General features: G+C 41.6%; 1 protein-coding gene across 1 annotated transcript; it reads left to right on the top strand.

Moving 5' to 3' along the window:
* The first annotated feature begins 1,297 nt into the window (after positions 1–1,297).
* LOC134102925 (NXPE family member 3-like) lies at positions 1,298–11,024 on the top strand. Its single transcript, XM_062560371.1, has 7 exons — positions 1,298–1,443; positions 4,456–4,592; positions 5,348–5,785; positions 7,116–7,411; positions 9,057–9,127; positions 9,287–9,484; positions 9,568–11,024. Exons 2-7 carry the CDS (start codon positions 4,491–4,493, stop codon positions 10,119–10,121), a joined length of 1,659 nt encoding a protein of 552 aa, XP_062416355.1. The 5' UTR covers positions 1,298–1,443; positions 4,456–4,490; the 3' UTR covers positions 10,122–11,024.
* Positions 11,025–16,648: the final 5,624 nt, after the last annotated feature.

The following is a 16,648-nucleotide window of genomic DNA, read 5'->3' as shown; positions in this document are numbered from 1 at the left end:
ACGCCTCACGTCTCCGACATCCTCCATGGAATTTTTTACGATGGCTGAATGTTAACAAACCGCCCGCAGAAATGTTGCTTAAACACCTAATTTCTCGCCTGAAAACGTCCTAAAATGACATTCCGTCCCTTGAATATGGTAGTATTTATAAACTTGGACGGGCGACCGCAGACTTCAAGGCATATGAAGGAAGGGCGTATGATTGGCGCATTGCGCTGTTCAAAATCAGCGCTCTTTGCTTCCGCCTTCCGGTGTAACTGAGATGCCTTCCGGTGTAACTGAGATTCTCTCACACTGTATACTGAGATTCTCTCACATTGTATAGTGAGATACTCTCACACTGGGAATGACATTGCCGGTGGCCATGTAACACCCATGTTGGAGGTGGTGGACAGCCCTACCCTGGAACCTACAGACGACATTTTAGTACAGGCTTATCCTCATGTGTTCCCAGCTTGTGTGCTTACACGGGCGCAGTCCCGTAGGTTGGGAGACGAGGTGTACGGTGGCCCTGAAGTGCAAAGCAACATTACAAAGAATGAAACACTTTTACAAAGCTCGAGACAAATTAACATTTTATAAAACTAATTTACATTTTGGAAAACAAATTAACATGTACATGAATTCCACAACCAACGACAATTCAAAACAATTGAATCTGTTTGTAAATTTGTTTCGGGATTGGTAAAAGTGCTTAGCGTCTTGTTAATTTGTTTTCTAAAATACTGTTCACTTCAGTGAAAACGGCAATAGTTTCGGTTACACGATTTATTGTCTTCGATAACCTCACAGAGTATGATTAAGGCTCAGAAGGAAGACGTAAGTCTGAAGAAATGGTTTGATTGTGTAGCGATTTCTGAGGAAGCAAACACAAAAGAGGTGATTGACATTTGCTGTCCCAACCCAGATGTTTTAAAGTAGCCTAAAATAACAAAATCTCAAATTTATAGATAAATGTAAGACAACGTTTAGAAAAGAGTACTCAGATGTGGGATATGTGTGGCAGAATTCTTGCTGAAATACATAAGCTGATTGTGTCCAGAGCTTTAGGAGTTATAAGTAAAAAAAACATCCCTTTATATTGAAGAACTGCCACGTTCACGTTTAAAGTAACGCTCTGAAGGAGGGAAGGAAACATCTCAACCGAAATCACTCACCACACACACTCCTGCCATAACTTGTTTTTAGAGTTGAGCCGGATACTCGGCTGAAACGAGATAAAGCACTTTTGCCGAGTACGAGTATTATACGAGCAATACGAGTCAATATCTGTGCTCGGATTGAATAAAAGGCCTCATTGGGTAGCTGTCTGTGTCTGCGTTCTGTGATTGGCTGGTAGTCACAGCGCCCCTCCCCTACACACATACTGTTTATTGTGTTGCTGTGTCCCGCTCAGCTCACACATACACAGAACTCCTCTCTCCCTCAGTCATCAGGCTTCAGGTATTTTTTTTTTTTTACTTCGGTTTGTTGTTCTTAACTAGTAGAGTTCAGGTAATAGTGGCGCTTGTTAAGATGTGGTGCTTAAGAATGCGACTCGCGTTGCGTCTCTGCCTGTCGGAGATACTCTCGCTCTTTTTTTTACCATCTGCTGGCTCTCTTTACGCACTCAGTGTCTGACGTTGACTAGTTGTGTTAAATAACTAAATATTAATTAAGCCACACACACACTTCCCCTCTCTCTCTCTCATGATCATCAGTGATACAGAATAATGAGTGATAAACATAAATGAACATAAGAATTAAGAAGGAATGCTGTTTTAACTTGTACTTGGTTTTCCTGCTCAGTTAAAAACACTAGTTAAAAATGCATGTTCCATGTTTACAAAGTCACATGTCTGGCGAAGAGACTGCACATAAGTCGCAGTCCTTGTGGCATTAGGGCGCATCTTGTTGGTGAGTTTGAGCTCTGTAAATTTGTCATTTGTAAATTTGTTTCGGGATTGGTAAAAGAGTTTAGCATCTTGTTAATTTGTTTTCCAAAATGTTAATTTGTTTCGAGCTTTGTATAAGTGTTTCATTCTTTGTAATGTTGCTTTGCACTTCAGGGCCACCGTAGGAAGCCGCACATATGACGCTTTTGTAGACTTCTACACCCGGGATGTTTAGCTCGCTAGTTAGCTACATGCTAACACTGTATATTCGCCAGAGGTGGGATCAAGTCACTGTTAGGCAAGTCACAAGCAAGTCTCAAGTCATTGCCCTCGAGTCCCGAGTCAAGTCGAGTCAAAGACGAAGCAAGTCCCAAGTCGAGTCACAAGTCACAGTCAACAAGTCTCAAGTCGAGTTACAAGTCGTACCATTTTAGTTTCGAGTCATTTCGAGTCATTTTATTATAGTGGGGACGGGAAACCCTGGGTGATGGTGCGCTGCCTCACAGACCTAGACTACGAAGGGAAGGGTAACGGTGGATCGACTGTGACTGTGTTATAGTACTGTAACGCTCACCCCAATGCTGCAGCGTAAATAAGGAGGCAATGACTGGCTTGCAACTCCGCTGCATTTATTTATATAAAACAACTCAACTTCGGTCACTGTTGGCCGTCACCACGCCGAACGAACACTTCCGCATACACGGCCCCCCAAAACTCGGGTTGTCTCGCGTAACTACAGCTGGTAACAGTGCATAACGTGAACACATGCAACATCTGCATAACTGATTACCTAATAACTTTAACTCAGCTCATTACAGTACTTTAAAACGGACGTTGACATAATGTTGGCGAGGATTTCCATCGGAGTCTGAATCCGGGTTCAAAAATCCCGATTTTTGTAACCATGAACGAGCTGTCTCGTTGATACGGTCAAATGGACTGCAGTGATTGGATGTCGTGCAGGCAGCGCGCGCTCTCTGCATACAGGTGGCGCATATTTTTTTGATAGATGCAGATAAACAGAGCGGCGCGGCCGTGTGAAAATGTTTTCCCCCAGTTTTCATGGGAAGTAGCAAGTCTTCTCGAGTCAAAAGGCTCGAGTCCAAGTCAAGTCACGAGTCATCGGTATTCAAGTCCAAGTCGAGTTGCAAGTCTTTGTACGTTTTGTCGAGTCGAGTCTCAAGTCATCAAATTCATGACTCGAGTCTGACTCGAGTCCAAGTCACATGACTCGAGTCCACACCTCTGATATTCGCTCACCGCGCATGCTACCCGGCTGCGACGCACACAGGACTGCGGTAAGACGCACAACCAGGACTTGGATGAAAAGAGGAACATTTACTAAAATGTATTGTGTGAAGTTTTGTGGGGCTGCTCAGATGTATGTTGAGCCGAACAGCCTCATGCAGAAGATTTTCTCAATGTGTTGAACAGAAGGAGGATGAGTGCAATCGGACCACTTTAGGACTGACCGTGTCCGAAACATGTTGGTAGCTGCCATCCTACTTCTGAAAAATGTCGTTAGATTGTTCAAAAACAGCCATTAAATGATAGTAGTCATGGCAGCAAACTGCAGGAGGATAGCTGCTATTTCAAGATGTTCCACCCGGTGGAATTCTGCCTGGGAGAGGATCAAATGTGTGTAGTTTGTTTGTTTAAAATACAATTAAACAAGTGTCTGAAATACACTCTTTTTAATGTAAGGGCAGAACCATGGTTTAGACATTGAGGGGGGTCCACCCCACCATGTTTTTTTTAAAGCTGGTATTGGACAGGTGTGGTGTAACAGTGATCCAGCGTGTTCTCCTCTGGTTGGGCAATTAATAAACTGTTTGTACTTGGCTGAGGTTTCCTTTGTTAAAGTCCCGAAGGACAATAACCAAGGAGTCCGGGTTGGTCCACTCCACACGTATCTGGTTGAGTGTCCGCTGTGCCTCCTGCACGTTGCCCGCCAGTGGCATGTAAACCCTGACCAGGATGAATGGAGCAAACTCACAGGGGGGAGTAAAAGGGTTTACAGTTAATGATTAAAGATTCCAGATCAGGAGACAATTGTTGTTGGATCACTGTTACTGTTGCACCAGCTGATGTTGAAGTAGAAGCAGATTCCGCCACCCTTTGTCTTGCCGGAGAGCTCTGTGTCGCGGTGCGCTCTGAGCAGCTTGAAGCCCACCAGCTGGAGCGATGTAGGAAAGTATTTGTCTCTTCTCACCAGCAGCTGAAGTTGGTCCAGTTTGTTGCTCAATGAGCGCACGTTGGAGAGAAAGATGCCGGCAGCGGTGTGCGAGAACCACGCTGCGGAGTCGCACTAACGAGCCAAGAGACCAATCCATTGACAGGGTTTATAAAAGGAGAAGATATATATTTTACATATTCTCTGCTGTATATTAGGTGGCAACAGATTGGTATCTTCTCAATATTGGGGTGGACACGACCCCCCCCCCCCAATGGATGCGTGGCTACGCCTATGTTCTTATGTGATTAAACATTAGTCTTTAGTTGAAATACATGCGATTAATGAATTTCAAAATCATTTTTAATTTATTGACCGCAATACATTTTTCTTTATACACTGTTCCAGACTAAGTGCTATGCTGATGGTGAAGACTTAACACCATGAAGGCCACATATTGTACAAGAAGGGATTTCGGCGCCATCTTCCTCTTTCTGATGGTCTGTGCTTTAATCTTTGTGCTAAGTCACATGGACATTCTGCAAGTAAGAACTTTTTTTGAAAGGAGAACCTTGTTTCAATTTTTTAATATTAGTCAGGTTTTGTAAAAGTTTTAAAATGTGTTTTAATGTTCTTCATTTTAAATAAATGGAATTTATTTGTACTTACCCTCTCAATCCTGCACTTCCTGATGGCAGCATCAAAGAATGAAATTGGCTCTATTCTATAACTGACAAGCGCACAACTCTTGAGATGGATGTAGAAGTCAGAGCAAACTCGAAAGACATGAGGGCGGGGTAGTCAAGAGAGAGGAATGTTAAAACTGGAATCGTAAAAACTGAGGTGAATAACAAAAAGTACTTTTCCTTGTTAAGTCCATACACAAACGTTTTACAACTGACTGGTTTTCATTTGTTCTTACTGAGATATAAATCTTACCAAACTGGTCCAACCACCTGTGAGTTTGAAGAAGCAGACCGTACTATAGAGCACTTTCCAACCTTTGAAACTCAAAATACAGTGCAGTTTAAAAAATTCACAGGACTGTTTAAAAGAATGGAAAACTGTCATATAACCATCCTGCTTCAGTTAAACAGATCTGTATATCCCAGAAAACATAATAATCACACTCTTGGCTTGTGAAAAAGAGATATTCCCATGGCTCAATTATTAGGAAATAGTTTTTATAAATCTCTGCAAAAATTCAAATATTTGCCTTTTTAATTCGTATGGTTACATTTTTCTGTATGTTTGATATATTTTTAACACCTTGTCTGTCTTGACCCCCTGCCTGTTGCAGTCTAAAATCTACTCCATCATAATCACCCCAAGAGTCTCCTCTCATCATATCGTCAATCGCAGCTTCTGCACCTTCGAGCCGCTGTCCCCTGAGGACGCCTTGGAGGAACGCCTCATACTAGACTCCATTGCTTGGCCTGAAACTCCACTTTTACCATCTCCTGTTTCCTTGGAGCAGACCACTGATCCAGCCCACAGCACCTTCACCATCCTCCCAGGGAGGAAAGGGGGGCAGTGGCATGTAGGGGACCAGCTGGAGGTTATGATACAAACCTTTGACTTCCAAGGTCGTCCCAAGAAGTCTGGGGGGGACTTCCTAATCGCCCGTCTGCACAACCGGAAGCTTGAAGCAGGTGTGGCTGGGAAAGTTGTGGATCATTTGAATGGGAGCTACTCTGCGGTGTTCTCTTTAGTGTGGGAAGGATACGCACAGATTGAGGTAATGCAAAAAACTATTACTTACTAAGATTTAGAGGCTTCTTGTTATGACATTATGGCACATTGAAACCAGGTGAAAACCCTTCTGCTAACCCCTCCTTTTTCAAGCGTGTCTGAGAGATAAACTGGCCATCTGGTAATGCAAACATGCTAAAAGTTCTCAATAGATCCAATGTTTGGTTTATCCATTCGGGGGTACTTTGCAGACTAATTGAGGAGAGAACACTCACTATGTAAAAGTGTGTGACTTTTTCAAAAAGTAACAAATACACAAATATTCTTGTTATCAGGTGAAAACATACCAATGAAAAGATTTCGATACTGTTGGGGTTCAAGATCCCCCCGAGTTGGTTGATGAGAAGAATCCAACACATCAATCAAAGTTTAAAGTTAACATTTATTTAGAAGAAAAAGATACATGAGCAATTCACAAAGGTGCACCTGGAGACCGTCGGAAAGTCTGTCCGCTGTCAGACTGTGACCTCTTTTAGATTCTCGCTCCCCGCAACCATTTCTAAGAGTTTTTTAAAAAGCATAGCAACAATTTTACCTTACATGGTCGTACGGCCCACTTCCCCTTAATCTTAGTTCTCGTAATGCTTTTACTGTTCTTTACAGCAGAGCGTAATCTCCTGCATCATCACAGCATTTGTTTTACATGAAACGAAAAATAAAAACACAAATTGTGACATACATATCACAATACCTTCTCTTTGTGCCAATAAATTGGGGCTGCATGATTTGAGGAAATTATAGGACATGCAATAATTTTGAATATCAGGATAGGAATTATTGAAGTAGACTAAGTTTGGCCTGTTTGTTAATAACCGTATACATACTTTTTTAAAAACAAGGATTTCCAAACTTTTTTCACTTGCAGCGTATTTATGTAGTTTTTTTTTCTTTGTTGTGAATTAATATGATTTAGTATTGCAGTTGCCCCTTTCTTAGGTCTGTGTTCACACTGCAACATTTAACAGCGGGCAAACTGTCCTGTCATTGGTCTAATTTTAATGCAGCTATAAATGGAGTTTTTAAGTGTGGGGGATTGGAGCCAGACCAGTTGAGAACCACTGCCTTAGGGAATGCACTGTGGGCTCGATGGTTTGTTTGAGGCTTAGTAAAGCAAGAATTGTACACAATCGCAACCAACAAAAGATTATCATTCATTTGCCTTGAACTTTTCTTCTGATACTCAATATTGCAGTTATCTTATGGTTATTGTACAAGTTGACATTGAGACAATTATAAATATGTGTAAATTGTGGAGCAATGTTGGTTCTAGCCCCAAATAACAGATTTTATTGAGTACTGATTCTCTTTCCAATCAGGTGACTCTGGTTCATTCTAGTGAAGCTGTCTCAGTGCTGGACAGGCTGAACAGAGAACAGCCCGACAGGATTTACTTCAAGAGCCTCTTCCGCTCAGGCTCTCTCTCTGAAACCACCATCTGTAACGTCTGCCTCCGGCCAACCCAACAGCCGGTGTGTAACTACACTGACCTCCGTACAGGCGAGTCTTGGTTCTGCTACAAGCCAAAGAACCTGAGCTGTGATACCAGGATCAACCACTTCAGCGGAGGAGTCATACAAAACCTCAAGACCAAGGAGGAGAAACTCTTTCAGAGGTCGGCTAACAAAGATGCAAAGAAGTCTGTGACATTAAGAGTTTGGATATTTAAAATACCAAACTACTTGACTGTCATTTTGAATTATTGTATAGTAGTCGCTGTTAATAACTTATGTTTTATCTCCCCCAGAAGAATCACTTGATTTATTGCCATAACGTGTCTAGTTGCCAACAGGGGGAGGAGGGGGGGGAGTGTTGGGTTGTAAAGAGACAATGTGGCAAAAGGGTCCTTTAATAACAAGGTCAAAACAATGGCCGACTTCCAACAGAAATATTTAGTGTCCCCCAGTCTTCTCCACCGTGTCACCGGCAGAGAAGAGGGGTGAGTCCTGGTTGTTAACTCTTCTTAGCTGCTAGGGCTCCTAGGTCTCCGTTCCTCCCCCTGTGTCAGCTCTGCCCCTTAGCTATATCCTCTACCTCTAATTATAACTGATGGCCCGCAGGTGTGACCAATGCCACGTTCCTAGTGACTGGAAGCACCTGGACAGGATAATATATCCCTTATCACCTCTGTGGCATGAGATGAGGTTAGCTGCCCGGTGCTGGAGGAGTCAAACGGTCCCGTTAACTAGACCTCACATCTCTGACATCCTCTGAGCAAATTGTTACAAATGCCCAATGTTGATATACCGACCGCAGAAATGTTTCTAAAATGACATTCCGTTGAATATGGTAGTATTTATTAACTTGGACCTACACAAGGACGGGCGAGTCCGGACTTAAAAGCACATTAAGGAAGGGCTTAAGATTGGCGCTTTTTGCTGTTTAAAATCGTCCCTCTTTTCTTCCGGTGTAACTGAGATGCCTTCCGTATGCTAGTTAGACGCTATTACGCACACTAGTGAGATGCTCTTGCGCACACTAGTGAGATGCTCTTACGCACACTAGTGAGATGCTCTTGCGCACACTAGTGAGATGCTCTTGCGCACACTAGTGAGATGCTCTTACGCACACTAGTGAGATGCTCTTAAGCACACTAGTGAGATGCTCTTAAGCACACTAGTGAGATGCTCTTAAGCACACTAGTGAGATGCTCTTACGCACACTAGTGAGATGCTCTTACGCACACTAGTGAGATGCTCTTAAGCACACTAGTGAGATGCTCTTAAGCACACTAGTGAGATGCTCTTACGCACACTAGTGAGATGCTCTTACGCACACTAGTGAGATGCGCACGAGTGTTTCATTAGTACGCGTAAAAGTGTCTCAGTTATGTCCTAAACAGCCCCTCATAGAACAATCAGCATTTTGCAGGCTGTCACCGATTTTCCTCTGCTTACGGTGTCACCCGAATGGGGGCAGGCTTTTTTTTTTTAGAAATAGTCAACCAGACGTTGGCAATGTTTCCTTAAACCATTCGGTGCCTTTTAACTTTAAAAACTGTTCTTCTCTTTGTTTCTGTTGATTTGCATTGTAGCGCACACCAGATGCCACCCGTCACAAGATGGAGTTTAAGCTTCAAAAAAAAATATATTTATGCGTGTTTAATACATTATTGTTAAATTCTAGAATTCTCTCCTGATTGAAATATATTAAAAGGGTATACATTTTGTTGGTCATCACTCTCTTAAAATGTTTGTCACCTTTCATTTTTAAGATCTTGTAGTGTTGCTGACCTATTTTATCTGTGATTTCTTTTTCAGGGGCGTTAACCTGAAAGTCTCCATTCAGGGTAGAGGACCTTCCAACGTCGTTGTGTTGCCAAAAGAGGATGGTATAGAAATATTTTACTAATACCAATAGGTTTCTTTAAGTTACCACTATATCTAATCTCTTGGATATAAGGATAGTCAATAAAGGGTCCATACAATACCTTTTTGTTTTGTGGTTTCATGGTATAGTTTAAGCCTTGTTGCCATTGTTTTCCTCCAAGGTCAACTGAACGTGAAAACAAGCTCATCTGTACCATCTGGTTATTACTACCAGGGTGTGTGGCAGACACTAGGAGGCCCCACAGTATCCCAGTTGAACAGGTCTGCAATCACACAGTGTCTGAAAGGCAAAGTCGTCCACATGTATGGAGACTCCACAATCAGGCAGTGGTTCGAATTCCTTGATGCAGCTCTACCAGGTAGCTGATTCACAGGGATTCCTGGAATTGTTCGTTTTGGTTCCCCAATGCAGTTTAATATGTTTGCCCTTTCATACTTTCAGGTCTTAAGGAGTTTGACTTACACACCCCGCTACGAGTTGGACCTCTTATGTCCTTAGACCATGAAAACAACATTATGGTGACGTACCGTTGCCACGCTCCTCCTATCCGTTTCGGCCACAACCCAACTAGACAGCTTCGTTACATTGCTAATGAGATAGATGACTTGATCGGAGGCCCCAACACTGTCGTAGTTGTTGGCATTTGGGCTCACTTCTGCACTAACCCCATTGAGAACTACATCAGGAGGCTACAGAGCATCCGTAGGGCGGTGGTGAAGCTGCTGGACAGGGCTCCAGAAACGCTGGTCATCATACGGACAGCAAATCTCAAAGCTTTGACACTTTTCCAGACAATTACCAACAGCGACTGGTATTCTCTGCAGCGTGATAAGGTGCTCAAAGCCATGTTCAAAGGACTGAAAGTTCATCTGATCGATGCCTGGGAAATGACCCTGGCCCACCACCTGCCGCATGACCTTCACCCACAACCTCCCATTATCAAGAATATGATCGACCATATATTGTCCTATATATGTCCTCATAAGGGCGGCTAGATATTTGTCCTGGTAGGAAAGGAATGTTTGTTTTCTCTGAGTTTCAACCAACTGCTTATATTTTCTTTTCATACTCTGATAAAACGATACATTTCTTTAAAAAAAACTGACTGTTCAGAACATTTTCAGGTTTAGTGTGAGTGGACAGAAAGTCTGTGACCTCTTGAACTGAGACATTGTGTTCATATGATCAGGGAACTCAAGTTTTCTTTCCTGGGTGTGAACAAAGGTTTCTCTTTCATCTTCTCCAATCATACATCACAATGCTAGCTCTCCCTTTGGTATGAAGATGACCAGTGGAATTTTTTTTTTTCCTCACATATTCTACAGTCATGAATGTTAATAGCATCTCTCTTTGATGTGGAGGTGACCAGTGGGAGTGGGAGGATTAATTTTAAGCTGTAGAAGGAAAGCGATGAGTAGCCTTGATGCATGACTTGTATTTGTTTTTACTCTGCTCCATAATTGCAAGCATTTAATAAAGGTTCTGTTCAACGATTTTACATCGATGTCGAGAAAAACCTTTTTACCACGATGGCAACCCTGTGCCCCAGTAGTATGCACTGGGGAACAATTTGACAAGAGTAGCTCTCCAGGACATTCTCACAATGTTTGTCACGGTTTGGTCTCCCTTCCTGTTTTAGTTTGAAGTTTCACGTTCCTTGTGGTCCTGGGTTAACTTCACTTCCTGCCTTGTCTTGTGATTGCTTGAGTGTTTCCACCTGTGTCCAATCACCTGCACCTCCCTTGTGTATTTAAGCCCTGTGTGCCAGTTGTTCTTTGTCGCGTCATTGTCTACTGTCGTTCGTCGTGGGAGCACGTATCTTTGTTGGAATAAAGGGCACTTCGTTTCGGAAACGAAGTGCTCTTTATGCTCTTTATGCAGGTGATTGGACACAGGTGGAAACACTCAAGCAATCACAAGACAGGGCAGGAAGTGAAGTTAACCCAGGACCACAAGGAACGTGAAACTTCAAACTAAAACAGGAAGGGAGACCAAACCGTGACAATGTTCAATGATCATTTCTCTGGCTTAGTGCCAGCAAACTTATATTTTTCATAAATCATTTGGAGAATTTAGCCAGTATATATTTCTATTGCATTGCCTGTGAACACTACATGGGACCAAGTGAGAAAGATCCAAAAATTTGTTGTTCTTGTAAAGCTGATAATGACATTGAGGAAAAACGTGTGGTGGTGGGGCGGAGTAAGCTCAGCTGCAGAGGGGGAACCTAGTGAGGGGTTGGGCCTTAGTTGGGCTTAATCTGTATATTTGTGTGTGCGCATGCGTGCGTGTGTGTGTCACTTTACCCAATCAAGCGCAGTAGGGACTGAGAAGCAGAAGAAAGGATAGGAGTAAAAAGTGTGACCTGTACACCAGATCCAAGAAATGATACCCAATAAAGCTAGTCACCAACCTGAACAATCTGTGTCATTATCGAGTATTGTTTTCTCGTATCCCATGTGACCAGCCATCGGGTTATAGTCAGCAGCCAGGAAATTATTTTCCAGGGAGCTTTTTAGCACCAGCAGCTGGTTGTTTTCCTGCCTCATCCGAGTGTCACGACTCACTCTTATCTCCCTCATCAATGAGAAGTGTGTAGATGGCTGCTCTGATTCAGGGCGCAGCAGCTGACCATCAATTCTTATCACTTGGTCAAAGGCTGAGTGTAGAATATCATCCCAAGACTGCTTGAGTGGAAAATCCTCCAAGGAATGAAATGGACATATGGCGGAGCCTCCCTTAGAGACTTCGCCATATGTCTAATTTCTACTGACACTACGGGATACATCACCATGCATACACCTTATTTTCACCCACGATGCCTCCACCAATGCCCCAGGCGTATAATAGACTGCGTGCAGCCCAAATCTACAATCGCCTGGCGTGTACCTCACTGCATTCTTTCAGGAATCAGGAACAGGAAACATTTATTACCATAATATGTCAGATGTAAGATATATGTTTCTGTTAGTGTGCTTTTTAACATTTTTTCTATAGAGCAGATGTTGTGACAATGCAGGAAATGACGCTGTGACCATATAGGGATGAAGGAGTATAGGAAGCGTAAAGATAAATCACTATCTGACACAGTGCTCCTAGCACAGAATGGTACAGAGGGGGGAACATGGGCAACACCTGTCTGAGACAAAACTCAAACTAGTTTTCAAGGACATGAGAAGATTATAAAAAGATTTGCAGAAAAATCCACCCCCTCGGCTTGTGCCTGGAGGGATATGAGTATTAATACATTATACAAAAACAGCTTTAGATGACAGAGATCTAATATTAAAAAGACCCCCTTTAATTCTCCTATTTAGTTGCACTGTTGCATTATTAGTTTTAACTTTGATTAAGTTATTTAATATAACTCCTCGGTTGTTTACCTTTAATTTATGTAACTGTGTCCGTGAGGCAGAAACGGTTTCTATAGGGTTAATTATGCTATGGGTGAGTGACTGCTCAGATGGAAGCGCAGAGAAGTGTGTAAGACTGCAACTCTTTGTTGTTTGTTCAATGCTTGTTAGTTATATTTTTAAAATTCACATTGAGAAGTTTAGGTCTGGCTCTTGTTTTACTGAAGTTCAGTTTCAGTGTTGCTATCTAATGTTAATGCTGCTTTATCTGTGTTGTTCAAATGTAAATAAACCATGCTCATTTAATGTAGCTTTTCCTGTACGTATTTATTTGAAATCTGCACAAATAAATGTTCACCTGCTGTACTTATGCATGATGATGTGTTTGTTATGTTAAGTTTACTGGTACACAAATGTATTGAGTGAATTAGACATAGAAAAATTGTGGCAACAAAGTGACACGTAATGTTATTGAATGGATTTAAACAATTAATTTACATCCAGAAGGGCAATAGCAATGTGTTCAATTAACTAACAATGTGCTAGAATGTGAGTTGATAACTTATTTTATTTAATAAATGAAATTCAATTTGACCAAGATTAGTAGTATATAACACTCAATTCTCAAATATTCAGTAAATATAAACCCTTTTCAAATAAATATTCAGTAAATGTAAATAAATGTATCTCAAATATTGAGTAATTAAGTCAATTTTACCCAAATATCCAGTCATTATAAATTACTTTTAATTAAGTAAACATTAATTAATTTTCCTTGTGAAATTGATTTGGATTTACTAAATATCTTACGTAGATGTAATACATTTTTAAATACATTTTATTCAAAGCTTTAGTAATTCAATTCTACTCAATTATATTATTTGTCACTTTGTTGCCACAATTTATCTGAGTAACCATTGGCCACATTTTTTAGAGTGAGTTTAAACTTGTTTAATTTGTCTGGTTTTATATTTCAATCCGGAGAGACTTGTTGAAATTTGAACAACAGGCATAAACATGGATATTGCAATGTTGCTTGGGGCTAGTACTCCATCCTGACTTAGGTTAGAACCTACGCCCCCATAGCAGGTGAACTGAGACAACATTCTGTGTTTACCCCAGTGCTTCCAGCCCAATCAGATCGTTGGGGTTCCTCGTGTTCTGTAATTTCATCAGGTATGATGACACCTACTCGGGTCCAGCAGAGCTCTATACCAGGCCAGAATCACTGCAGTCTCAAGCTTCAGAGCTACCTCCCCCCTGTGGTGATGCAAGACGAGTATGTGGACAGTTGACTACTACGGCTCCGATACATATGCCTACAGCAGTCTCCTACAGCCATCCAGACGCACAACGTTACTACTCACCACAAGTGATACCTCTACAGCCATGGCCCACCTCAGTATGCTACATTGCCTTCATTAATTCCACCACCTCAGCAGACTCTATCTGTCCCGAGAGATAACTCATATACAGCTCATCAGATGCACCTTCCATCAGGTCAGACAGTGATCCCATACAGCCCTGGTTTGCCACACCGCTCTGTGGTGTGGCAACACCCAAAATCCCAGACAAAAAGGAGTTTGCTAACCTGAAGCTGGCTATAGATAACCTGCTTAAGCCCCATTCAGAACTGTCTGAAAAGTACAAATATCATGTACTACTTGAACATCTTAAACTGCCCGAAGCGCAGATGATTGGTCAGTCTTAATGGATGGCTTCAAGGCAAAGCTCAACAGCAGCGCTTGTCCAACAGATTGGTGCAGCGCTACCAAGCATCAGTGCTGAAAGTGTAGGCTAAACTTACTTGCACATACTGATATTGTAGATCTTTGACCCTTTCTGAATTGCGCTCAAGGGGTACTCTGTACACTTGCTTGCGTACCCTGTTGCAATGGAGGACACGGGCAATGGTAGAACGGCTGACTGTTGATTCGTTCAAAGTTTACATTGTCTTCTACAACTCTTTGCTGTATTTCACGCAGTCGGATGGCATTGTTTTGACGAATCATATCAACAATGAGAACCTCTTGCTTCGACAAATTATGCCACTGAGCATTGGGTCCAGAGAATGGGGTTTAGTGTTTTAGCAATTGTGAAATACTGTAAAACAGATTATGATCTTGAGTGAGTGACAAGTTATCACAGAGTTGGTCCAATAATGCCCTCTGCTGGAAGGACAAGGACACTGCCACCGAAGAGGATGTTGGAACATGTGTTTTCTTTAGACTAAGAGGGAAAGTACACTGCTGTGAATCATATTCATGTTGGTGGAAAATGGTTGTATTGAATTGAGAATTTTATTTTTTGACATTTGTCACATAAGTTCGTCTTCTTTTACAGTTTTTCTCGATTGTTTAGACACATTTTCTTAAAGCATGCCTCATACTCTCAGAACTCTACACACAAATCAAAAAACACACACACAATCGGTAAAACCCCTCAATACTCCTGCAAAATGAAACTTTACATTCAAAACAATGTAATTTCTTCTCAAAATGGTATTTTGTTTTCAAATGACACACACAAACCATCATATGAATAGACATTTATAACAACCAGTTGAACACTGATGTGCTCAATTTAAAACACTATGATGGATGGAAAAAATGCACACAGTGTACATCCCAACCAACACAACGTTGCACATGAAGTGGTCTATATACAAAACAACAGAATAATTTACTGTATACAGTTACAGTAAAAATCTATGCTGCATCCTCATCCACATCACAAGCAATGTTTTCACTGGCCAAGCAGTGGGGGAAATATCGCTCAGCATGTCGAATGCAGCCATAAAAAGCATCAACTGCTATATCTCCACATGCGTCTTCCATATCTTAGAGAAGGGGGATATGCGTTTGTGGTTTTCAGTCAAACACTTTCCATCTCCAGGCAGAAAAGAATTCCTCCATAGCTTTGGTCAGCCAAAGTGGCTCGGATCTCATCAGAGTTTACGGTCCTTGGCCTTCCTGGTCCTTGTCCTCCCCCTCGTCCTCCTCCTCCTCCTCTTACTCTCACTCCTCTGGTTTCTAATGTTGTGATCCATTGCTCCAAAACAGAAGAGTTCACCTGTTGCATTTTCATCCTAAAGCTCTAATTCCTAATTGTAACACTGTGTGACAGGTGTTTTCCCACGTGACAAGTCAGTGTGCATTGTAGGGCAATTGACTTTAGAATTTTGAATGTTTGAGTGTTTTTCTTGTGAAAACAAAATTTTCAACATGAAAATTGTGCAGAGAATGCAGAGAATTGTGTGTCGAGAACAATCGAGAAAAACTGTAATGCATCAGATTGTTGACGTGAAAAAGTGTGTTCGCCACTTTTTTATGCGCAAGCACCCTTTGTACATGAGGCCCCAGGAGTTTTGGTCCTATACTGCTGTTAGGAAGAAAACCCAGCTTTGACTGAATTTGAACACCACATAATTAATTGCATGTATTCTGTCGCTTTTAACTCATCCCACAGTTTTGGCTAGTTTACCTACTAATCTAAATCTAAATGAAACGGTCAAAGGGAGTTCTGTTGTGGGCACTCGGTGTGAGTGAGAAATGTAACATATTTATAACGTTACGGATACGTTACAGTAGTGTGGCAGCTTACACCCTAAATGTATTTGATCTTGTCTGAAGCTGCTTTAACAGGAGCTGACCGCATGTCAGCGGTCTGTTGTCTCCATGTCGGTACAGATGTATTTGTGTCGTTGTCATCACTGAAGTCAAAAAAGGATTCATCGGACAATATTGTTGTAATTCATGGATTCAGTGGTGCCTTTTACATTTTTTCAATTTCCAGGGTTAAACAGATTATGTCATTGTACAGCACAATGCCCTGAAGCTTGTTGGTCAGATTACATGGTTGTATTTTGGGTTGAAATAATGCATATTGTTTCCTTTTGTGGTGATACTGAGGTGGATGCAGAGGAGAACATTTTTGTGGAGCTCATTAGGGATTTAAGTAGAAGTGCACCCCTAGCGGTGGGAAGTATAATACATGTAGTAATGTTTAGTGTACAAGTGTAGTTTGTGTGATGTTAGAATTATTACCTTTGTATGTTGAGGTGAATGCATTATAATCAATAACAATTTATAGTCAAGTAAATCATATAAATACTGTTCACATTAATATTCTGCCATGATGTAATGTTAAAACCTGGGGACGGAAGCTAA

The sequence above is a fragment of the Pungitius pungitius genome, chromosome 2 (assembly GCF_949316345.1).
Source record: "Pungitius pungitius chromosome 2, fPunPun2.1, whole genome shotgun sequence".
Taxonomy (NCBI): domain Eukaryota; kingdom Metazoa; phylum Chordata; class Actinopteri; order Perciformes; family Gasterosteidae; genus Pungitius; species Pungitius pungitius.
The sequence above is the reverse complement of the archived record's forward strand: the minus strand, read 5'-3'. Positions and strand labels throughout refer to the sequence as shown.

Bases quoted from the DNA above. Each gene is read 5' to 3' on its own strand.
- LOC134102925 (XM_062560371.1), top strand. From the start codon at position 4,491: ATGAAGGCCACATATTGTACAAGAAGGGATTTCGGCGCCATCTTCCTC. The intron at 5,786-7,115 runs GTAATGCAAAAA...CTTTCCAATCAG, and splicing joins AAGGATACGCACAGATTGAG to GTGACTCTGGTTCATTCTAG. The intron at 7,412-9,056 runs GTCGGCTAACAA...TTTCTTTTTCAG, and splicing joins GAGGAGAAACTCTTTCAGAG to GGGCGTTAACCTGAAAGTCT.